We start from the raw sequence: 25326 nt of genomic DNA on the forward strand, positions 1-25326 counted from the left end.
AATATTTATTTGTGTAATTCGCTTAATTAGCTGTTTGTTGTTCTACTTACTTCTACTAATTTGTTAAATTATCTATTTATAAAAAATTTATACAATATTTGAGAAAATATTATTAAATGTAATTTACTTTCAAAATGTTATTTTCGTCTTTATGAAAATATTTTTAATATTGTAACTATTATATTGATAATTTTTTTATAAATAACTTTTTTTACAGTAGAAAATCTTACAAAAATGTTTAATTTAAAGAAAAAAAATAAATTAAAATATTAATCCAATAGGAAAATTCTAGAGTCTAGTAAAAATCTGGAAACTATCTTAATTTTATTTATTATTTTTCCAAATTCTAAAATTAAGAATTATAGAATTTAATATTTAAGAAAATTCTTTTACTTTTCTACTACAACAATTCAAATCATGCAAAATAAAATTAAATCCATATTTTTTTTCCACAAAAAATAAATTTTATTTTTATATTTACACAATTCTTTTAAATTTCTGAACAAAAACTGAGCAATTACTCATCATGATCATCAATTATTGATAAGTAAATTTTTGTATTTGTTTAAATTTCTAAATTCTTAATATATTTTAAATCTTCAAAAATATTCTAACTAAGCTGTTGTTTGAAATTGAATTTTATTTATAAATTTGTTAAAAAGTTAATAAATAAAAGAGAATTAATTAAATTTTTAAACTTTAAAAAATGTTTATTTGATTATTAATAAAAATTTTTGAATTTTTAACAAACAAAAAGAAAAAGAAAAAAGAAAGTCTGTAATAATTAATAAAAAATATTCATAGATTTGCAAAGATTTGCGAATAATAAATAAGTAACTATGAATGGAATTACATATAAGATAATATATAAAGTTATATTAAAATAAAAAAATATTAGGAATAAAATTCAGATAATTTTCATTCATCTGCTATAATTTATGTTCTTGAATTTATTTATGAAATTTATTTGGTTTTCGTTAAGCTCATAAACAGATATATTTTAAAATATGTCAACTGTTTTTATACTTTTGATGTTATTCATTTTATTGTTAGTCTCTGATATTTATTGCTGAATTTTGTTAAATATTTTAATCCAGCTATCTAAGATTTGGCTGTTTTTTAGCTCAACTATTCTATTGAATCCATTTATCCCTAAAAATACTCCAAAAGGAACTTAGAAAATTTGCTGCTTGTCAAGACTAGGGTTTGGCAAGTATTTATTTTTAAATGTGTACACAATAGTTGCTTCTTTTAGAGTTAAGAGAGCATCGTGAATAGCTTGGATGCTAGTTGCAAACTGCTTGAAATCAGTTTTTAAATAGCTTAAAAAGTAAAATTCACTGTTTAGTAACATTTGTTTATATATAGAAAGAGATTAGAAGTAATTTAACAGCTAATAAAGATCTTAAACAAGCTCAGAATGTAAAGAACCATTTTCTTAAATACCCAATGACTCGTAAAATATTTTATTGCTTTTCTCTTTCTGTTGTTAAAGTTTATTTCTTAATTCCTACTAGCTTGTTGCAATCAATGAATTAAGTGTTTGATCGAATACTGATCCCTTGTTCACTAAGTCATAATACTTAAGAAGGTACGAAAAGAAAGATGTCTCATTTTAATCAATCTATACATAGATTTATTGCTTCCATTTTTATTTAGACTCATCTAGAATTTGTTAAATTAAAATGAATCTAGAATTTAAATGCAAACAAAAATCAATAAGTGAATCAATTTAATCTTTGTAGTGTAAAATAGATTCGTTCAGCACAACATCTTTGTAAAAGCTAAGCATGAGAAGTACTTTCTAGTCTTTTTAGTTGATAAAATTGTCTATTTAACTTACAAGTAACTCTGTTACTCTTGATCTTAATAGCTTTATCCTGCTTCTTATTTCTTCATTTTCGTAGGATTTTTCAACATCCAAAAAATTTACACATTTGTACAAGTCATAAAGTACTGGCAATTTTGGTATGCTGCTTCTTTAGTTAAGCTTTTCTTCTAACTAAGATGTTACTGCTTCTATATTTTCATAAGTTACTTCTTTCTGAGTACCTTCGTAAACAAAAACTATCAAATTAGCACAGCACTCGTTCACTTTTTTAGCTAAAACGTTGATAATTCCTTTGAAGTAAGAAGAAAAGTCACTTGAAATTCTGTTATTCAAAAAATTCAGGAAAGGCTCTATACTCTCATCGATTATTTTTTATTAAAACTCTTTCTTAACAAAATGTTTACTGTCCACACTTTCTTTTATTTTTTTCACTATAAGCTTTACTCCTTTCATCCAAAAACTAATAAAATCATAGAGCTATTTAATCATTTCAATTAACTTTTGTGTAATATCATTCAAAAACTTTTCATAAGCTTAATTTTATACAGTTTCCCAACACTGAGTTATATTTTTCAAAGACTTTATTTATATTCAAATTAATTTTTAACAAAATCAAATAAAAAAGCAATTAAATTTTTAAAAACTCTTTGAATTGAATTTATTTTAAAATAAATTTGAAGGGGAAAAGTATTAAAAGAATTTACTTCGTCAACACCTTGAAGAAGTTCATCTAAATTGGTTTCATAATCTAATTTATTGTCTTTGATGTTGAAGTTAAAAGAAAGGTATTAGAAATTCTACAATTGCAAATAAGAAATGTTCTCGAAAATGGTGTTGCAGAGCTCTAAGGTGTTTTTTTGCTAGACTATTTGCTTTTCGAATTGTTGTAAGGCAGGATCTTCTTTCATGTTGTTGTTCATTATATTGTAAGCTTAACGAGCATTTCCCAAAGCTATCATTGCTGGCATGTGGAATTTTTCAGAATCCTAGAAGTTAAAAAAGATATAATCTTTCTATCTCTTGAAGTTTTCAATTTCTTTCTAGCATAAATCAGAAAATTCATCTAATTTCTTCATATTTAATTCAAATTACTCACTTTTTCCTTTCTTTTTGGTTTCTATGAGAATCTTCTCTTACAATTTAGTAATCTCTTAAATTCCACTTTATAATTAAGCCTGAATTGTGAAAAAATTCTTTTAAGCAGATCCTATTTAGTTAAATTCAATGTAGCAATTTAATCTATTCAAAGAACTTCCCATATTTGAAATCAACAAATTACAGCCTTAATAAAGTTATTTGAGCATTTCAGTCACTCTTTTATGCTCTTTTATTTATGTAATTGCTCCAAATTCATTTGTTATCTTTTTCATCTACTCTTGGAACTAAATTATTTCATTTAAGTCTTCATCTAATCTTGTGCAAACTAACTAAATGAATCTCTACAAGCAATCTACCTATGAATTCATCAACTCGAGTTTGTAAATAATTTTATTTGACTATTTAAAGCGAAGTTAAATGAAATACTAACAACGAGGATCTGTTGCAAGCTATTTTACTTGCTTTTTAAGGGATGAAGTATTTTGTAAAATATCTTAGATTCTTTGTTATATTTATATAATACCCTTTTTAATTTCTTCTTCATTGTAAACGAGTTGATTGCTATTTTTAGTGCTACTTAATTAAGCCATCAAACTTTAGCTTTATTGTTGAGATATGCTTATACTCTTCTGTTAAGTTTACTTTCTTCTTAAGAACTTTGAAACAAAAAGCTCAATATCTTTAGTTGTCTCAGAAATTTGCTCGTTCATTTCTTTGAATTTAGATTAGCTTAAATAAATTAATTTGCATACCAAATCAAAACTCTCCTCTATCGCCTAATATACTCTGGTATAAAATTCTACATTTTACTTGAGAGAAATAGTAATCTCCTTCAAATTATTTCCTTTATTTTTTAATACATTTTAATTTTAAAACATTTACTAAATAAGTAAATCCATAAAAAAGTGATTTTCAACTTAGAAAGAAAATAATTAATTTAATTTATCAATAATAGGAACAAGAAAAATCAATAAATTACCGAGTTCTTAATTCAAAAGTATGATTTCTTTTTCAGCATCTGCTGTAAAAGTGGTGCATTATTTGAGGATCTAAAGCAATTCTTAAGTTCTAATATTAAACTCCTCTCCTTCAATATCTAATTTAAGATATTTTTTATATTCATTAAGCCCAGCATCAAGATTACGAATTTATTATTGAAATTCTTAATAAATTTGCAAAGCTCTAGAATCAAAATCAAGCATATTGCTAGATTAATGGAAGACACTCTGGTAGTTATATGTGGATTAAATTTGCTTATAATGACTTTCTACTTTAGAAATATTTTAGCTATGAATTTGCTAATTTTACATTTTATTCAAATCCATCATCGAACTGTTGCTACTTTACCAATTTTAATTGCTGTTTAAATATTGATTGCTAGCAATACTAAATATGACAATTAAATCATTTGCTTCTAATATAATTAATATAAAAAAATGTTAAAATGTATTTAATGCTATTACTGCTTTAAAATATTGATAAAGAAATTAAAATTATTTTTCAAGAATATTTTCATTATAAATAATTGAAGTTTTTATAGTTTATTCAGATTGTTCAAAAATTATTTAAGTAAGTACAAATTATAAATAATTTTACATCATTTTTTATTCATTATGTAGTTCTTATCTTAATTCAAAATTAAACATTTTTTAGAAATTTATAGCATTTTTATTAATATTTATTGTTGAGTGCAATTAGCTCAAATAATTCTATGTGATATAAAATTTTGCTAATAATGATGTTATTAAAATAACTTGCTAAACTAACGTTACCAATATATTAAATATTGCTACTGTGTATTCTAATTAATTAGAGAGTTGACTTAAAAAGTTTGTTCAAAAAAATTAGCTTTAATTTCTAGTGTTTTTTAAGTATTAATAAAATTTGGCTTTAGCTTATTTATCACTTAATACATTACATATATTTATTTTTTAGTAAAATAATTAGACTTAAATTTTTAGATTTTTTTTTGATAAAATTGCTTGAATCATTGAAAATAAATAGTCACTTTTTAAAACTTTCATTATTATTAAAATTACATATTGCTATAAATTAATGAGATTAAATAAAGCTAATTTCTTATTTATTTGGAAGTAATAAATTAATAATATTCTTCTAGTAATAATCTAAATTCTTTATTACTACAATAGAAATTTATATACTGAATATCTAATTTTTATCTATTGTTTAGAAGAATGTAAAATTCTATTTGACGTTAATAATTATATAATTATTTATCACAAAATATTTGAATTATAATGGAGGGGAGTAAGTTAAATTAATTGATTACCTCTATACTTGTCTTTAAGGTCTTCTATTTTTAATTTAATTTACTCGACAAGAAGTTATATATCTCTTTCAAATACCTTTTTTTTGCTGGTTTTTTAAATTATTTCCAACGAATCTTTATATCTTTCAATTGATTTTATTAATTCTTCGTGTTCAAGGAGGAATTTTTTTCTTCTCTCCATCATGTGGCTTACTATCTTGCTCGTATCTCTCAATCTATCTTTAAGCTTCTCAGCTCTTCTGTCTAATTTTTCATAATAAGTAATTGTTTTTTAGGAGTTGTTATCGCTTACAAATAGATCCTTTTCGTTTGGCTTTTAATTCTACCAAGATTACTACCAATGGTCTCTCTTTTCTCCAAAAAGAAGGTAAATCGTTTCTCTTTGTTTTGGATGAATGTATTTCAGAAAATTATCCTGATTCAACTCTTTGATGTGTGAAAAATCATAATTCAGCTCAGCTCCTTTATCTTGCTCGTTATTTGTAAAAAAAGGTAGCTTAGTCTATGATCCAAAGTCATACTCGTTTCCATTTGGCTTTATTGAAGGTACTCTGCTTTACAATATGTTTTTACTATTTTAAAATATTTATGGACGATTTCTATTCTTACTCCTGTAATTAAAATCTTCTATTATCCCTATGCCTCCTCCAGCATTATCCTTTGGAGTCTTAACTGCATTGCTATTTAATTATGGAGATGCGTAAGCATTTTCGCGAGGAGAAACAGCATTAAAAAAATTATTATTGTTGTTTATATTAATCCTGGCTATATTTCTTACACTGCTATTCTAACTTTCAGGAATGCTAATTGGTCCACTTCCTAATCCTTCATCTACTATAGCATCAAAACTTGGTGAAATCGGCTAATTGGCTCCTAAAAATTGAATTTTATTTTGTCTCTAATTTTCAGGAAAAAAAAACTTTTTGTCAGAAGAAGATAAATTATATTTTCTAGCTTTTTAAGATTAATCATCTTTAATGTCTTAATCTTAAATGGCATTTTTCATAGCATTAGTTCCAGTATTCTATCCATGCGGGCTAGTGCCTCTGATAGAACGAAAATATTCTGGATTATTAAACAAATTATGGTTTTTTGGCTTGATGAGAGTCTATTTTTTAATTGGAATAACAATCTAAGTTGCTGTCAAATATTGTTGAGCATTCTAGCTTTAAGTGCTTGGAGCTAAATTCAAAGGATTCATACAAAATAAAAAGCTTAAGTAAATAAATAAATTAATAATCAAACACTTAATGCTAAATGAATAAAGATATTACATCCCACCTAACAAGTCATTTATATTTTAAATTCATAAATTAGTTACTATTTTCAAAATAAATATAATTATGACTTTGCTATCAGTAGACATCTTTCTTTTCTTTAAATTATGTCTGTATTTTTTATATTGGATCCATTAATAGAACTTTAATGGTTTAATTGCTATAATAGCATTTTATTAAGCTTACATCTTAAATTCCAGCTCATTATTTTAATAATCAAAATTTTTTTTCTTCTACTGAATAAACTAATTTTATTTACTTTAAAGTATTTGATTTAAATTTTATATGAAGTAACAAAGTAAATTTTGTCTTAAAATATTAGTAATCCTTATTCTAATTTTTGATTTTCTACTAAAAGATCATTTAAGAGTATCAAATATGAAATCAGATATTTATTTACTTTTTTTAATAAATGTGTATCTGCCATCAAAACATTTAATACAAAAAAATACATTTTTTACAGCAAACTTACTAAGATTTCTTCAATTTCCCAATAAATATTAACACAAAAATCTATATTTTAGTAAGCATCTCTCATTTAATTACAATGATTCACTAAATTTTTAATAAGTTATCCATTTTTATCGTTTATTGTGAAGTTTACATGCCTCTTCTATATTTAAACAAATAGGTGTTAAATAAACCAGCTTAATAATTATCAAAATAAATTTATTATATAAAATTCTTTTTTATAAGTATAAAACTTGGAATTGTACTTATTTATTAACTCCCCTCTTAGTAATGGCTTAAATTTATTTCTTAGAAAAAAAGAATAAAAAGTATTTAAGGGGGCTTTTAATTTAAGAAATATGCAAAATTTAAATAATGTTTGTATATCACAGTCATTAATACTTGAATGAAATAAAGTAGCAGTAAATAGTTTTAATTCCTTAATTTCTTACGCTTCTCATTAGAATTACACATTTTTTATAGCTTTAGATATGTTTAGTTATAGAAAATTAAATAGGAAAAAAGAGATTAATATTAATTTTCTTTGCTTATAGTAAATTGTAACATTAATCAAAAATATCAACACATACATAAAATCTAATTAATAACACTTGAAATATTTCTATACAAATGTTCTTATTCTAAAAAATGTTTATTATGTAACATTGTTTTAAAAGTATTGAGTAATAAAATTTTTTTTTTTTGTAATAACTATATCATCTTTTTTCTATTATTTAAAATGAATAAGCAAAGAAAAAATAGATTATAAAAAATCAAAAATATAAAAACTAAATTAATTGAATATAGTAATTTGATTAAACATAATAATACAAAAAGATAGAGTTGAGGTAAAATAAAAACAAGATAATGAATGCCATTGAGGAAGTTAATTTTTAAGATACTACTAAACTAAGTTTTGTATAACATTTTTAAAAGGTTTTTATTTTAAATATTATGAGTCTGTCTCAAAAATGAGAGTATACAATTAAAATTGTTTCGCTAACAAATTTTAGTTTTTCAAGTCTTTTATCAAAGTATGGTTTTATCAAATTTTTTAATATTACATTAACAACCTATTTAAATGAAAATAAAAATTATTGAATAAAAAAAAATCAATTAAGAGCCAAGCTGAAAAATTAACAATTTCTCAATTTTTTTAGTCTTAATAAAATTAATAAAAGAAAGATAATTAATATATTTTCATGTTTAGATAAATTGAGTATTTTTTAAATAATTTCCAAATTTACTTATATTTGCAAGACAAATAAATTGATTTTTTACCTAAAATGTTTATACTAGTAAATAATTAAAAAAAGTAGCTATAACTCTATTTATTATTTATCTTTTTATGGGCTTATTTTGTAATATCATTCATTTTTATTTAAATGTTACAAATTAGGAAATATAGCTAATTTCTCGTCAGTTTAAATACTACATAAAATTCATGCTGATATTTAATTTAATGATGATTACAAAACTAATTTACAAATAAATTATTATTTCTATCTTGAAAATTTATCATTACAATATATAGTTTTTTAATTGACTAAAGGTGAAATAGTTGTCTTTATTAAAACATAATTCATAGGCAATTCCTAAATAAATATATGGAGTATGAATAATTAAATTCTGTGCAGTTTTTTTAGGCAAAAATAAAAGATATACAGATTTATTTTTTAATGGTAAAATTTGATAGTTTTATTCATTCTTATTTACTTTAAATTGAACTCTGTTATTTTCTAAATTAGCCATATTTTAATTAAGAAGCGAGAGTGATTTACATTATCTAAATAAAAATTCTTTTCATAAATATATAATTGATTTTAAATGCGCTAAATTAAATTAAGAAATTAAAAAATAAACAAATTTAAGTGTAAATTTACTTCTATTAAAGAAAGAACTTGAGCTTAATTCACTGATTGATTAGCATCTGCTCCAAATAAAAAATGAAATTATTTGTAAATGCAGCTACAATAATACTATTTAGTATTATCTAAATCTCACTATCTTAGTCACTACAATAGTTTTCTTCTATATATTCGTCTACTTACTCAAATAAGGTAGACACACTCGACAGGATTAACTAAATTTAATTCATTGAGGTAGCAAGTAAGAAAGGGTTTGTGTTTGCCACAGCTGAAGCAGAAGGACTCATAATCCTTGACTCTAATAATAATAATAAATTAATCTTTTAAGGTAAGTTGAGTGGCCCTCTTAATTAAGCAATCGCAGTAACTAGTGATGGTTAGCATGTGTTTATAAGTATGAATAACACTTTTTATGCATATTAGTTTCTATATTCAGATAATTCATATAACTTGTATTAATATTATCAGAATCAGACTGATGTTTCTCAAATACAAAGAATACAGGTACTAGAAAATGAGAATCGAGTAATAATTGCCCATCTTTCTGGGCTGCTTACATTAGTTGATATAAGCAAGAGAGACAACTAAATTATAAGTATATTAGCTAATTATACTGTTTAGTCTACTTTGAGAGGACTCAAAATTACAAAGGATATGTTATGGGTAATAATTGCTGATTATAATTATGGTCTTATGGTTTTTTATTGGTAAGACCAGACAAAAGCACAAACCAGTTTGAATCTAATTAATGTTGCAATATCACCTTCTGTTTCTCCTAGTTACTTTGTTATAACTTAGGATGGAAGGTACGTTATGATTATGGAATATTGGGATGGATTCAGTATTATTGATTTGTACCCTATTTAATAAAAGTACATTTAAAATTAATTTACAAATTTTACTGTGGATACTCCTCCCTTAGTAGTTCCCCATTGGTGGGTCGATCACGATACTTCCCCTGATAGCTTGGCAATTACTATGACAAATGATGAAAATTATGTGATGGTTGGGCAGAGATCTGTTGGTATTTACATTATTGACATTTCTAACAAATTGAACCCTAAATTATTCCAAATAATTTCAGCTCCGCTTGATTCACTTAGTCTCATTTTATCTAAAGATTCATAGTAATAGTATCTTTATTATTCTAATGGAAATTCGTTACTAGCCTTTAAAAAATCAGAACCAAATTTAAATTTAGATGTACCTAATATATTGAATGTACAAAAGTCGACCAGCGTCAATGCAGGAAATAGCAAATGGAGGTGGACTGGAGCTGTAGAGATAAATAATTAATTTCTCTTTTAGAGTTCTTATGATTAAGGCTTGGCAATAATGGATTTGAGAGTCTCTCCTCAGCTTATGACTTCAGCATATTAAATACCAGTATAGACTAGTGGTGCATCTGTTGATCAATTTATTCTTTTCGGTAGGAACGATATTTATTTGGCAGTACCTATTCAAACTTAGACAACTATGATGAATATATATAACATAACAGATAGAACAAACCCTGTTTTAATTTAATCTCTACCATCTGATGACCCTTCTTATTCATATTCTATGGACATGAGCGATGATGAGACACTCTTTGTGTTTGATAACAATTTTAGCTTTGTTTTGTTTAATAGTACCACTATAGGTAAATTTACATAAATTAGCTAGTGGTAATTCTAAAATGGAATATTTGGCGGTATTGCAAATGGATTGATTATTTCTCATGATAGTAATTATATTGTAGCTGTAGAAAGAGCTAGTGTTATTTGTGTTGTGGATATTTCAAATAAGAAAAACCCACAATTAGCTAGTTTTTCTAGAACTAATGGAGGAGAAAACATCATAAAAGCCAAATATGGGGTTAATAAAAAATATGCATTTATTGTGCAAGGCTTGTATGGTATTGATGTAATAGACATGACTTAACTTCCACAAATAAAGGTTGTAAGCAGAGTTTAGACTTAAGGATATTCAAATTTTATGTCGCTTATATAGAATAACACATATGCTCTAGTGAGTTAGCTAGACATTGGTGAAATTAGTTTAGTTAATTATACAGATATTACTCAACCAAAAGTAGTGAGCACTTTTTAATATGTTAATGAGCATGCTACTTCTGTATGCGCTTCGCCTATAGATGACTACTTCTATATAATTAGTTAGAGCGGCCTGAGAGCAGTACCATTAAAAAGCAACACATACATTCATACTGAAATATAATAAGTCTTAAATGCAAATACAGGTTCACCATAGCTTATTCATCTCAGTAAGTATCAGTCTTTGCTTGTTGGATAGCAAATTAATTATTAATTTCAGATTCTTCTTCCTACTCCTGGAATATAAATAACAAATGTTTATTACATAGAATATGGTCAATTATAAAGCTTGCCATATTGGATGAATTACAATCCTATTCAATAAACACTTTCTCTTAATATCGTTAAAGACTCTCTAGGTTAAAACTATGACACAAGTAAGAGAAATCAACTGATCTAAAATACAATAGTTGTTTAATCAAATATTCCAGTCTTAGCTTCAGACTTAGTATTTACTAAGGCTGTACATGGAGTTGATTAAAGTTTAGATTAGGCAAATCAAATATTGAATTACTTCCATAATATAGGTTTACTTGATAAATCTGATTTTGTAACCAGTGTTTTCTAATATTAAAAACCCCTAGGTATTAACCTTAATGGAATAAATTTCAGTGATTAATTGCTAAATAATATTAAGCTAGTTCTACAAAACTCCGTAACATTAAATCCTATTTATTTTAATACTCAATCATCACTGAATATTTATTTAAACCCTCCTTAGAATCAAGGATCTCAGTTATTATATTACATTTCAGCATTACAGAGTAGAGTTTATATGTTTTTAACAATTGATTTATAGTATGGTATGTTTGTAAACAAAAATTATAATGGTTTGATTTCATCAACTACAAGCGCAAGAAACCAATTACAATTAGAAGGAGATCCATAGGTCTTAAATGCTTGTTTGAATAACAAGATAGAGGTTTTTATCCACGGAATTCAAAACGTTAATTCCACATCGAAAATATAAGAAATATTATAATTAGTTAACATCACTGTTTAGCTATAAGATAATACTAATTATGACATAATTCAAAATTTCACTATAAATTAAGCATCTTTTTTTAGATTTAGAGACAGATTAGTCTTAAATCCTAATCCTAATATGAACTTGTAAGATTAGGTCAATAGCTAATTTTCAAATGGAAAACTAGAAATAAAAACGCCAATAAGTATAGAGTTTTCATAAAGTTCTTTTATTATAATAGATAGCTAGACAGATCACTCACTTCCTCTAACATATAACGCTTACTTGATATAAGATGGATAATATATTTCCATTCCATCAAATTTTTGGCTTTAGTTTTCACCTTCTCTCCTCAAATTCACAGGTTAATGCAGTTATTCTGAATTCAATAACAAATATTGTTTCTTTTTGAATGTAACAGATTAATATTCAGTAGCAAGTGACACCTTTTGTGTAGTAACAAATTAAATACCATTTTTAATTATCCTTAATCTAGTTTTCTAAATTCTCGGTCCTATTATTTTTGTATTAGGACTTTACAAGTACTAAAATATCTTTTATAACTGGATCTATGCTCAAAAAAATTTATATTCAACAGAGATTGCTAAAATCAATCATACCTTTTATCATAGAACGATTTTTATTGGATAAAACATGCAAATTGCGAACGAGATTTTTACAAAATTTATTAATGAATTCAATTAAGGCAGAATTTCAATAAGTGAAAGTCCTCAACCCGAAGACTAAACAAATGTTAATGACATAGAGCATTCTTAAATTTAAGACAAAGCCAAAGAAATGGCTAAAAAAAATATTTCTTAAGAGCTTAATTTATCGAGAGATTTTTAAAAAAAGATAACAGATTTAGCTAAAACACCAAATCAAAAACAAACAAAAATAGAATAAACTTATCTCAGTTAAAGGGATTCATCTCTTTTATTTGAAAAGTTCATAACAGACCTTCTTAATAATGATATATCATTTAGATTTGATGGAGAAGTTTAATTTGTAACTTCTTATAAAGAGTAACTAAAATCAAAATCTAACTTGCTGAGACTATCGATCAGGAGTCTTTTAGCTCGCCATCTTCTTGAAAAAGATAAAGTTACAACGAAAGCCTATAATTTCTTAAAATAATATTCGTTAGATTAAAAGAAATATACTAAAAATGATTGGTACAAACACTATGTGCATATCAACCATATGGAAGAAGATGAAGATAATGATGAAGCTAATTTATCTATTTTGCCAATGTCACGTATTGCTGCCACACCATCAAATCTGAACCAGAACTTCAACAGCAATAATAATAATATAAATTTGTAAAGAAAATCAAATAATTGTAATATTCCTTAGTTAGCAATCAAGAAAGAATCTTTTGATTTGATTTTAAATACTATTAATATAGTGGAAGGAGAGGAAAATACAGCTTAAGAAGCTAATTAATAAGAACTTCCTGTTAGAAATAAAAAAACTTCAATTTCAATTAAAGTAATTCAAAAATAAACTAGATCTAAGTTATTTTTGATGATAAATAGACATTTACTTAAAGAAATTTTATTTGCAGATACTCTTGGACTTGTTAATCCTTCTCCTTCAAGATATCGTCCTTGTTCTGGAGAATCAATCCATTTGGAAGAACATGAAATAGCCAGTGTGAGAGCTTTTACAAAGGCTAACAAATCTTATCTATCTGGACTGCGTAGAATATTTAAATTAGAATATGTACCTCTTGCCTCCTATGAAAACAGAAAGCTTCCTTAATGGCTGGATTACACATCTAAACAAGATCTATTTTTACTAAAAGGATGTCCTACTATAGAAGATTAATCTGAAATATTGTTGCGTTTTTATAGTTAAAAACAATTCATTTTGAAGTAATTTTTGATTAAAATAGAATAAGATAAGACAGAAAACAATTAATTAAACAGAATTTTCTTTTAAAAGTAGTTAAATAACAGCTAAAATAATATATAAACCTAACTAAGATTTGGGCACTCTAAATACTATAGTGAAAATAATTAAGATTAGCATTCTGTGGCAGGTACTCCAAATCCATAAAAAAGCATATTAAATTCAAATTAAAATTTCTTTAAAGGAATATAAAAATCAACATTTTAAGCAACAGCCCTTAATTTAAATTAAAATTATTTGGGAGAATCCTAAAGTAATGCAGATGATGAAATTATAAGCATGGAAGGAGAGGATATTTAAGAAAATGGTCTTAAGGGATCTAATTTAAAATCAAATTATTAAATACAATCTTAAGACATTATTCTTAGTCAAAAAAACACTGCTAGAACAAAATAAGATGAATAATTAGAGTGTTAAGATAATAAGATAAACAAATACAGTTTTGATGTTTTAAATATCAAAACAAACAGATAAGCTGAAGAATAGAATGAAGAATAAAATGAGTGAATTTTTTGAATAATTTAATTCATTTTTACTTATCTTAAAAAGATTGTAAATTAGCTAAATAGCTAACTAAATATCTCATTAACTATTATAATTTTACTAAATTACTTAACTATTTTGCTTTTTGAAATTATTGTTTGAAATTTCTATCATTTTTTCAATCAAAATAATTTAAATTTATATACTAAAATAATAATTTATATTTAGTGTGAATGTATGCTAAATCTCATTAATTACTTGTTAATATTATAAAATTTATTAGTTGTATTCTTATTAATTGAATTAAATATTATTTTTAATAAATGATTTAGATAGTTTAAATTCTAATTTTAACAAAAAATTTTGTTTAATTTTATTTGAGGCAGAAGAAATCACCATAAACATTAATGACAACTAACTAATATTGAAATAGAAGCACGAAGAAAATATCTTAATCATTTTTAAGGAAATTCTAAAGATAAAATTAATAATTTTAAAATAATTTGATACTATGTTTAACATAATTTAAATATTTATAATTTTAATCAAAATATAGTTTGGCCTTAATAAATCAAAAATATTTTGATGCTCTTTTTATAAATAAATAACTTAAACCATTTTTTTAAGCTTTACTTGTAAATAGTCTTATTTTTTCGTTAGTAAAATAAGTAATTTGTTGATCCATTGTAAAAATTATTAAAAAAAAAATTAGTTCTAGTAAAGATTAATATGGTAAATATAAAAATTGCAATTTTTCCTCTTTAATAAAATGAACTTTCTAACTATTTTTTAGCAAGAAAACTTTATATTAATTATTTATTTATTGAATTAGTTAATTAAAAAGGATTTATACTGTATTTCCTCTAATTTAAGAAACATTAATTTTATAAATTTAGAGATATTATCTTAATAAGAAAAATTGAGTAAAAAATTAGGAGGAGGGGGTTTGAGCTCTTAGTTTATGATAATTTATAGTAAATGGTTACATTTAGAATTCAAAGAAAATTTGCATCTAAAAGTAAAATTGATTATAATTATCAAATAAATTGAAAATAATTTTTAAAACAAAAGAATAAAAAGTATTAAAGGGGATTTTATTTTTTAAAAATGAAAAATTTAAATAAATTTAAATACTGTTTATTATCACATTAATCATACTTGAATAAAATAAAGAGCAGTAAAAAGTATTTATACCTTTAGTTTCTTACACTTCTTATTAGAATTACACATCTTTCTTTAGATATTTTTAATTATCGAAAACTGAATGGGAAAAAAAATATTAAGATTAATTTTTTTTGCTTTTATAAATTGTTAGATTCATCAAAAATATTTGCATATAGAAAAAATCTAATTAATAAAAAATATTTAATAATACTTTTTGAAATATTTCTAATAAATATTCTTATTCTAAAAAATGTTAATTAAGTAACACCATTTAAAAGTAATTTGTAAATTAATTTTTTAATTTTGTAATAATAATATCATCATTTTTCTATTGTTTAAAGTGAGTAAACTAATTAACAAGAATATAGATAATAAAAATAACAAATATAAAAACATAATTAAGTTTATTTAAAAATTTGATGATAGATAAAAGTATAAAAATATAGAGTGGATTTGAAGTAAAAACAATATAATTAATGCTATTAAGAAAATAACAGATTTAAGATTTTAAGAAAAAAAAATTTAAATTGTTTTGCTAATTAATTTTAGTTTTTGTAGTCTTTCATAAATCATTATTATATAAATTAATAGGATTTTTTTATTAATCAAAATATTGTTTTACCAAATTTTTTTGATACTGCATTAAGAATTTTTAAATGCAAATAATTGAAAGAAAAATAATTCAATTAAAGAGCCAGACTCAAAAACTATCAATTTCTAAATTTTTTTTAGTCTTTATAAAAGAATAATAATTTATATTTTCACATATTTAGAAAAATTGAGTTTTTTTCAATAATTTACAAACTTATTCATATTGGAAAGATAAATAAAATGATATTTTCACAAAAATATTAAAACTTGTAAATAATTAGAAAAATTAACTATAACTTTGGTTATTATTTATCTTTTCATGTACATCATATTCTTTCCTTTTATTTAAATGTAAAAAGAAAGAGTTTTAGCTAATTACTTTTCAGTGTAAATACTAAATAAAATTCATGCTATTTAATTTAATGAGGATTACAAAAATAATTTACAAGCAAATTATCTTTTGTATCTTGAAATTTTGTAATTAAAATATATGCTTTTTTAATTAACTAAAGTGATAGAGCTATCAATATTGATTAAAATTCATAATTCATAGGCAAATCTTATATAAATATATGGAGCATGAATAATTAAATTCTGTGTAGTTTTTAGGCGAAAATAAACGATATACAGATTCTTAATTTTTAATGGTAATATTTGATTGTTTTATTCATTCTGATTTACTTTTAATTGACCTCTGCTATTTTATAATTAGCCATGCTTTGGTTAGATGCGAGAGTTGTTTAGATTTTCTAAATAAAATATGCTTTTCATTAATATATAATTGATTATGAATACAATAATATAATTAAGATTTTAATAAGTAAACAAATTTAAGTGTATATTTCTTTCTTTTAAAGCAAGATTTTTAGCTTAATTCTCTGATTGATTAGCATCAACTCCAAATATAAAATGAAATTATTTGCAAATGCAGCTACAATAATACTATTTAATATTATCTAAATCTCTCTATCCTAGTCTTTACAATAATTTTCTTCTATATATTCGTCTACTTACTCAAATAAGGTAGATACTCACGACAGGATTAACTAAATTTAATTCATAGAGGTAGCAAGCAAGAAAGGGTTTGTTTTTGCAACAGCTGAAGTAGAAGGACTCATAATCCTTGATTCAAATAATGATAATAAATTAATCTTTTAAGGTAAGTTGAGTGGCCCTCTTTATTAAGCAATCGCAGTGACTAGTGATGGTTAGCATGTGTTTTTAAGTATTAATAACACTTTTTGTGTATATTAATTTTTATATTCAAATAATTCATATGGCTTGTATTAATATTATTAGAATAAGACAGATGTTTCTTAAATACAAAGAATATAAGTACTAGAAAATGAGAATCGAGTAATAATTGCCCATTTTTCTGGACTGCTTACATTAGTTGATATAAGCAAGAGAGACAACTAAATTATAAGTATATTAGCTAATTATACTGTTTAGTCTACTTTGAGAGGACTCAAAATTACAAAGGATATGTTGTGGATAATACTTTCTGATTATAATTATGGTCTTATGGTTTTTTATTGGTAAGACCAGACAAATGCGCAAAAGACTTTGAATTTAATTAATGTTGCAATATCACCTTCTGTTTCTCCTAGTTACTTTGTAATAACTTAGGATGGAAGGTATGTCATGATAGTTGAATATTGGGATGGATTTAGTATTATTGATTTGTATCCTATTTAATAAAAGTATATTTAAAATTAATTTACAAATTTTACTGTGGATACTCCTCCCTTAGTAGTTCGCCGTTGGTGGATTGATCACAATAGTGCACCTAATAGCTTGGCTATTACTATGACAAATAATGAAAATTATGTGATGGTTGGGCAAAGATCTGTTGGTATTTACATTATTGACATTTCTAACAAATTGAACCCTAAATTATTCCAAATAATTTCAGCTCCACTTGATTCACTTAGTCTCATTTTATCTAAAGATTCATAGTAATAGTATCTTTATTATTCTAATGGAAATTCGTTACTAGCCTTTAAAAAATCAGAACCAAATTTAAATTTAGATGTACCTAATATATTGAATGTACAAAAATCGACTAGCGTCAATGCAGGAAACAGCAGATGGAGGTGGACTGGAGCTGTAGATATAAATAATTAATTTCTCTTTTAGAGTTCTTAAGATTAAGGCTTGGCAATAATGGATTTGAGGGTGTCTCCACAGCTTATGACTCCAGCATATTAAATACCAGTTAATATAAGTGGAGGATCTGTAGATTCATTTTTTCTCTTTGGTAAGAGCCATATTTATTTGGCAGTCCCTATTCAAACTTTGACAACCATGATGAATATATATAACATAACAGATAGAACAAACCCTATTTTAATTTAATCTATACCATCTGATGATCCTTCTTATTCATATTCTATGGACATGAGCGATGATGAGACACTCTTTGTGTTTGATAACCATTTTAGCTTTGTTTTGTTTAATAGTACCACTATAGGTAAATTTACATAAATTAGCTAGTGGTAATTCTAAAATGGAATATTTGGCGGTATTGCAAATGGATTGATTATTTCTCATGATAGTAATTATATTGTCGCTGTAGAAAGAGCTAGTGTTATTTGTGTTGTGGATATTTCAAATAAGAAAAACCCACAATTAGCTAGTTTTTCTAGAACCAATGGAGGAGAAAATATTATAAAAGCCAAATATGGCTCTAATAAACAATATGCTTTCATAGTGCAAGGCTTATATGGTATTGATGTAATAGACATGAATTCTCTTCCTGAACTAAATATTGTAAGCAGAGTTTAGATTCAGGGTTATTCGAACTTTATTTCTCTTATATAAAATAACACATATGCTCTAGTGAGTTAGCTAGATATTGGTGAAATTAGTTTGGTTAATTATACAGATATTACTCAACCAAAAATAATAAGCACATTCTAATACGTTAATGAGCATGCTGCTTCTGTATGCACTTCGCCTTTTGATGACTTCTTCTACATACTCAGCCAGAATGGTCTGAGAACAGTACCATTAAAAAGCAACACATATATTCATACTGAAATATAATAAGTCTTAAATGCAAATACAGGTTCACCATAGCTTATTCATCTCAGTAAGTATCAGTCTTTGCTTGTTGGATAGCAAATTAACTATTAATTTCAGATTCTTCTTCCTACTCCTGGAATATAAATAACAAATGTTTATTACATATAATATGGACAGTTATAAAGCTTGCCATATTGGATGAATTACAATCCTATTCAATAAACACTTTCACTTAATATCGTTAAAGGCTCTCTAGGTTAAAATTATGATACAAGTAAGTTAAATCAACTAATCTAAAATACAATCGTAGTTTAATCAAATATTCCAGTCTTAGCTTCAGACTTAGTATTTACGAAGGATGTACATGGAGTTGATTAAAGTTTAGATTAGGCAAATCAAATTTTGAATTACTTCCATAATATAGGTTTACTTGATAAATCTGATTTTGTAACCAGCGTTTTCTAATATTAAAAACCCCTCGGTATTAACCTTAATGGAATAAATTTCAGTGATTAATTGCTAAATAATATTAAGCTAGTTCTATAAAACTCTGTAACACTAAATCCTATTTTTTTTAATACTCAATCATCACTAAATATTAATTTAAACCCTCCTTAGAATCAAGGATATCAGTTATTATATTATATTTCAGCATTACAGAGTAGAGTTTATATGTTTTTAACTATTGATTTATAGTATGGTATGTTTGTAAACAAAAATTATAATGGTTTGATTTCATCTACTACAAGTGCAAGAAACCAACTAAGATTAGAAGGAGATCCATAGGTCTTGAATGCTTGTTTGAATAACAAGATAGAGGTTTTTATCTATGGAATTCAAAACACTAATTTCACATCGAAAAAAGAGGAATTATTATAATTAGTAAACATCACTGTCTAGCTATAAGATAATACTAATTATGACATTATACAAAATTTTACTATAAATTAAGCATCTTTTTTTTAAATTAGAGACAGATTAGTCTTAAATCCTAATCCTAATATGAACTTGTAAAATTAGGTCAACAGCTAGTTTTCTGATGGAAACTTACAAATAAAAACCTCAATAAGTATAGAGTTTTCATAAAGTTCTTTTATTATAGTAGATAGCTAGACAGATCAATCTCTTCCTCTCACATATAACGCTTATTTGATAAAAAACGGATAATATATTTCTATTCCATCAAATTTTTGGCTTTAGTTTTAGCCTTCTCTCCTTAAATTTACAGGTTAATGCAGTTATTCTGAATTCAATAATAAATATTGCTTCTTTTTGAATGTAACAGATTAATACTCAGTAGCAAGTGACACCTTTTGTGTAGTTACAAATTAAATACCATTTTTAACTATCCTTAACCTAGTTTTCTAAATTCTCGGTCCTATTGTTTTTGTCTTGGGACTTTACAAGTACTAAAATATCTTTTATAACTGGATCTTTGCTCAAAAAAATTTATATTCAACAGAGTATGCTAAAATCAATCATACCTTTTATCATAGAACGATTTTTATTGGATAAAACATGCAAATTGCGAACGAGATTTTCACAAAATTTATTAATGAATTCAATTAAGGCAGAATTACAATAAGTGAAAATCCTATACCAGAAGACTAAACAAACGTTAATGACATGGAACATTCTTAAATTTAAGACAAAGCCAAAGAAATGGCTAAAAAAAATATTTCTTAAGAGCTTAATTTATCGAGAGATTTTTAAAAAAAGATAACAGATTTAGCTAAAACACCAAATCAAAAACAAACAAAAATAGAATAAACTTATCTCAGTTAAAGGGATTTATCTCTTTTATTTGAAAAGTTCATAGCAGACCTTCTTAAGAACCATATATCATTTATATTTGATGGAGAAGTTTAACTTGTTACTTCATATAAAGAGTACATAGAATCAAAATCTAACTTACTGAGACTATCTATCAGGAGTCTTTTAGCTCGACATCTTCTTGAAAAAGATAAAATCACCATGAAAGCCTATAACTTCCTAAAATAATATTCGAAAGATTAAAAGAAATATACTAAAAATGATTGGTACAAGCACTATGTGCACATCAAGCATATGGAAGAAGATGAAGATAATGATGAAGCAAATTTATCTATTTTGCCAATGGCACGTATTGCTGCCTCACCATCAAATCTGAATTAGAACTTCAACAATAATATTAATATAAATTAGTAAAATAAATCTTATAATTGTAATATTCCTTAATTATCAATCAAGAAAGAATCTTTTGATTTGGCTTTAAATACTTTTAATATAGAGGAAGAAGAGGAAAATACAGCTTAAGAAGCTTATTAGCAAGAAATTCCTGTTAGAAATAAAAAAACTTCAATTTCAATTAAAGTAATTTAAAAATAAACTAGATCTAAGTTATTTTCGATGATAAATAGACATTTACTTAAAGAAATTTTATTTGCAGATACTCTTGGACTTGTAAATCCTTCTCCTCCAAGATATCGTCCTTGTTCTGGTGAATCAATTCATTTGGAAGAACATGAAATAGCCAGTGTGAGAGCTTTTACAAAAGCTAACAAATCTTATTTATCTGGACTGCGTAGAATATTTAAATTAGAATATGTACCTCTTGCATCCTATGAAAACAGAAAACTTCCTTAATGGCTAGATTACACATCTAAACAAGATCTATTTTTACTAAAAGGATGTCCTACTATAGAAGATTAATCTGAAATATTGTTGCGTTTTTATAATTAAAAACAATTCATTTTGAAGTAATTTTTGATCAAAATAGAATAAGATAAAACAGAAGACTCATAATTAAATAGAATTGTTTTATAAAAGTAATTAAATAGCAGCTAAAATAATACATAAAACTAATTAAGATATAGGAACACTAAATAGTACAGTGAAAATAATTAAGATTAGCATCCTGTGGTATTCACTCCAATCCAATTAAAAAGTATATTAAATTCAAATTAAAATTTCTTTTAAGGAAATTAAAAATTAACAATTTAAGCAACAACATTTAATTAAAATGAAAACAATTTTGGAGAATCCTAAAGTAATGCAGATGATGAAATTATAAGCATGGAAGGAGAAGATATTTAAGAAAATACTCTAAAGGAATATACTTTAAAATCAAATTATTAAATATAATCTTAAGAGATTATTCTCGGTCAAAAAAATGCTCCTAGAACAAATTAAGATTAATAATAAGAGCGTTAAGATAATAAGATAAACAAATACAGATTTGATGTTTTAAATATCAAATCAAACAGTTAAAATGAATAATAAAATGAATGAATTATCTTAATAATTTAATTCATTTTTACTTATCTTAAAAAGAATTTAAATTAGCTAAATAGCTAACTAGATATCTCATTTACTAACTAATTAACAATTCTATCTTTACTAAATTATTAAGCTATATTGTTTTTGAAATTTCTATCATTTTTCAATCATAATAATTTAAATTTATATACTAATATAAAAATTTTTTTTAAATTTAAGTGTATAAAAATATCATATTAAGGGAAAAGTATAAAAAATTGAGTAAAAAATTAGGTGGAGGGGGTTTGAACTCTTAATTTATGATAATTTAGAGTATATGGTAACATTTAGAATTCAAAGAAAATTTACATATATCTAAAAAGTAAAATTGATTAAAATTATTATGTTTATAGAAAAATAATTTTTAAAATTAAAGAATAAAAAGCATTAAAGGGGATTTTAATTATTTATTTAAATGCAATATTTAAATAAATTTAAATACTATTTATTATAACAGAAATCATTATTTGAATAAAATAAAGATCAGTAAACAGTATGTATACCTTAAGTTTCTTACGCTTCTTATTAGAATTACCAATTATTATAGCTTTAGATATGTTTAATTATCTAAAACTGAATGGGAAAAAAAATATTAAGATTAATTTTCTTTGCTTTTAATAAATTGTTGGATTCATGAAATCTAAGATTTTGAGAAATGAAAATTTAAATTGTTTCTTATTAATTTTAGTTTTTGAAATCTTTCATAAATTCTTATTATAAAAATTAATAGGATTTTTTTATAAATCAAAGTATTGTTTTACCAAATTTTTTTAATCCTACATTAAGAATTTTTGAATACAAATTAAAAATTAGAAAGAAAAATAATTCAATTAAAGAACCAGACTCAAAAATTGTCAATTAATTTCTCAATTTTTTTTAGGCTTTATAAAACAATAATAATTTATCTTCTCTCAGTTTAGAAAAATTGAGTTTTTTTCAATAATTTACAACCTTAATCATATTTAAAAGACAAATAAAAGTATAATTTGCCAAAAATGTTTATATTTGTAAATAATTAGAAAAATTAACTATAACTCTGCTTATTGTTTATCTTTTTATGTACTTAGTATCATTTCTTTTTATCTAAATGTAACAAATTAAGAAATTTAGCTAATTAATCATTAGTTTAAATCTAAATAAAATTCATGCTATTTAATTTAATGAGGATTACAAAAATAATTTACAAAAAATTATCATTTCTATCTTGAAAATTTGTAATTGAAATATATACTTTTTTAATTAACTAAAGCGATATAGTTATCTTGATTAAAATTCATAATTCATAGACAATTCTTATATAAATATATGGAGCATGAATAATTAAATTTTGTGTAGTTTTTTTAGGCGAAAATAAATGATATTCAGATTCTTAATTTTTAATGGTAAAATTTGATTCTTTTATTCATTCTGATTTACTTTTAATTGACCTCTTTTATTTTATAACTAGCCATGCTTTGGTTCGAAGCAAGAGTTGATTAGATTATCTAAATAAAATATGCATTTCATAAATATATAATTGATTATAAATACAATAAATTAAATTAAGATTTTAATAAAAAAACAAATTTAAGTGAATATTTACTTCTTTAAAAGCAAGATTTTTAGCTTAATTCTCTGATTGATTAGCATCAATTCCAAATAATAAATGAAATTATATGCAAATGCAGCTACAATAATACTATTTAATATTATTTAAATCTCTCTACAATAATTCTCTTCTATATACTCGTCTACTTACTCAAATAAGGTAGATACTCTCGACAGCATTAACTAAATTTAATACATTGATGTAGCAAGCAAGAAAGGGTTTCTGTTTGCAACAGCTGAAGTAGAAGGACTCATAATCTTGGACTCGAATAATAATAATAAATTAATCTTTTAAGGTAAGTTGAATGACCCTCTTTATTAATCAATCGCAGTGACTAGTGATGGTTAGCATGTGTTTATAAGTATTAATAACACTTTTTGTGCATACTAATTTTTATATTCAGATAATTCATATGGCTTGTATTAATATTATTAGAATCAGACAGATGTTTCTCAAATACAATGGATATAGATACTTGAAAATGAGAATCGAGTAATAATTACCCATCTTTCTGGACTGCTTACATTAGTCGATATAAGCAAGAGAGACAACTAAATTATAAGAATATTAGCTAATTATATTGTTTAGTCTACTTTGAAAGTACTCAAAATTACTAAGGATATGTTATGGGTAATAATTTCTGATTATAATTATGGTCTTATGGTTTTTTATTGGTAAGACCAGACAAATGCACAATAGACTTTGAATTTAATTAATGTTGCAATATCATCTTCCGTTTCTCCTAGTTATTTTGTAATAACTTAAGATGGAAGGTTTGTCATGATCATTGAATATTGGGATGGATTCAGTATTATTGATTTGTATCCTATTTAATAAAAGTACGTTTAAAATTAATTTACAAATTTTACTGTCGATAATCCTCCCTAAGTAGTTCACCATTGGTGGGTTGATCCAAATAGTTCACCTAATAGCTTTGCTATTACTTTGACAAATGATGAAAATTATGTGATGGTTGGGTAAAGATCTGTTGGTATTTACATTATTGACATTACTAACAAATTGAACCCTAAATTATTCCAAATAATTTCAGCTCCGTTTGATTCACTTAGTCTCATTTTATCTAAAGATTCATAGTAATAGTATCTTTATTATTCTAATGGAAATTCGCTACTAGCCTTTAAAAAATCTGAACCAAATTTAAATTTAGATGTACCTAATATATTGAATGTACAAAAATCGACTAGCGTCAATGCAGGAAACAGCAGATGGCGGTGGACTGGAGCTGTAGAAATAAATAATTAATTTCTCTTTTAGAGTTCTTAAGATTAAGGCTTGGCAATAATGGATTTGAGAGTGTCTCCTCAGCTTATGACTCCAGCATATTAAATACCAGTTAATATAAGTGGAACATCTGTAGATTCATTTTT

General features: G+C 24.4%; 4 protein-coding genes across 4 annotated transcripts in view; 3 read left to right on the plus strand and 1 right to left on the minus strand. All coding sequences in view use genetic code 6, as the record gives it.

Annotated features, from left to right (window-relative positions):
• Positions 1–922: 922 nt before the first annotated feature.
• TTHERM_00848160 (transmembrane protein, putative) lies at positions 923–6495 on the minus strand (the record flags this gene model as incomplete). The annotated part of the gene is made up of 4 exons (XM_001009308.2): positions 923–2410; positions 2536–3773; positions 3909–4343; positions 5220–6495. The coding sequence occupies 4 exons, from the start codon at positions 6493–6495 to the stop codon at positions 923–925; spliced, it is 4437 nt and encodes a 1478-aa protein (XP_001009308.2).
• Positions 6496–8892: 2397 nt separating this feature from the next.
• On the plus strand, positions 8893–14295 carry TTHERM_00848170 (kinase domain protein; the record flags this gene model as incomplete). Its single annotated transcript, XM_001009309.2, has 1 exon — positions 8893–14295. One exon carries the CDS (start codon positions 8893–8895, stop codon positions 14293–14295), a length of 5403 nt encoding a protein of 1800 aa, XP_001009309.2.
• Positions 14296–16935: 2640 nt separating this feature from the next.
• Positions 16936–22323, plus strand: TTHERM_00848180 (kinase domain protein; the record flags this gene model as incomplete). Its single annotated transcript, XM_001009310.2, has 2 exons — positions 16936–21979; positions 22037–22323. The coding sequence occupies 2 exons, from the start codon at positions 16936–16938 to the stop codon at positions 22321–22323; spliced, it is 5331 nt and encodes a 1776-aa protein (XP_001009310.2).
• Positions 22324–23995: 1672 nt separating this feature from the next.
• TTHERM_00848190 (hypothetical protein) overlaps positions 23996–25326 on the plus strand; it is a gene marked incomplete at both ends in the record, with an annotated part of 4325 nt that continues 2994 nt past the window's right edge. The window contains one exon of the mRNA XM_001009311.3: positions 23996–25326. This exon is cut by the window's right edge and continues 2839 nt beyond it. Coding sequence (XP_001009311.3) covers positions 23996–25326 — 1331 coding nt within the window.

This window comes from Tetrahymena thermophila (assembly GCF_000189635.1).
Source record: "Tetrahymena thermophila SB210 genomic scaffold scf_8254783, whole genome shotgun sequence".
NCBI classification, from domain to species: Eukaryota; Ciliophora; class Oligohymenophorea; order Hymenostomatida; family Tetrahymenidae; genus Tetrahymena; species Tetrahymena thermophila.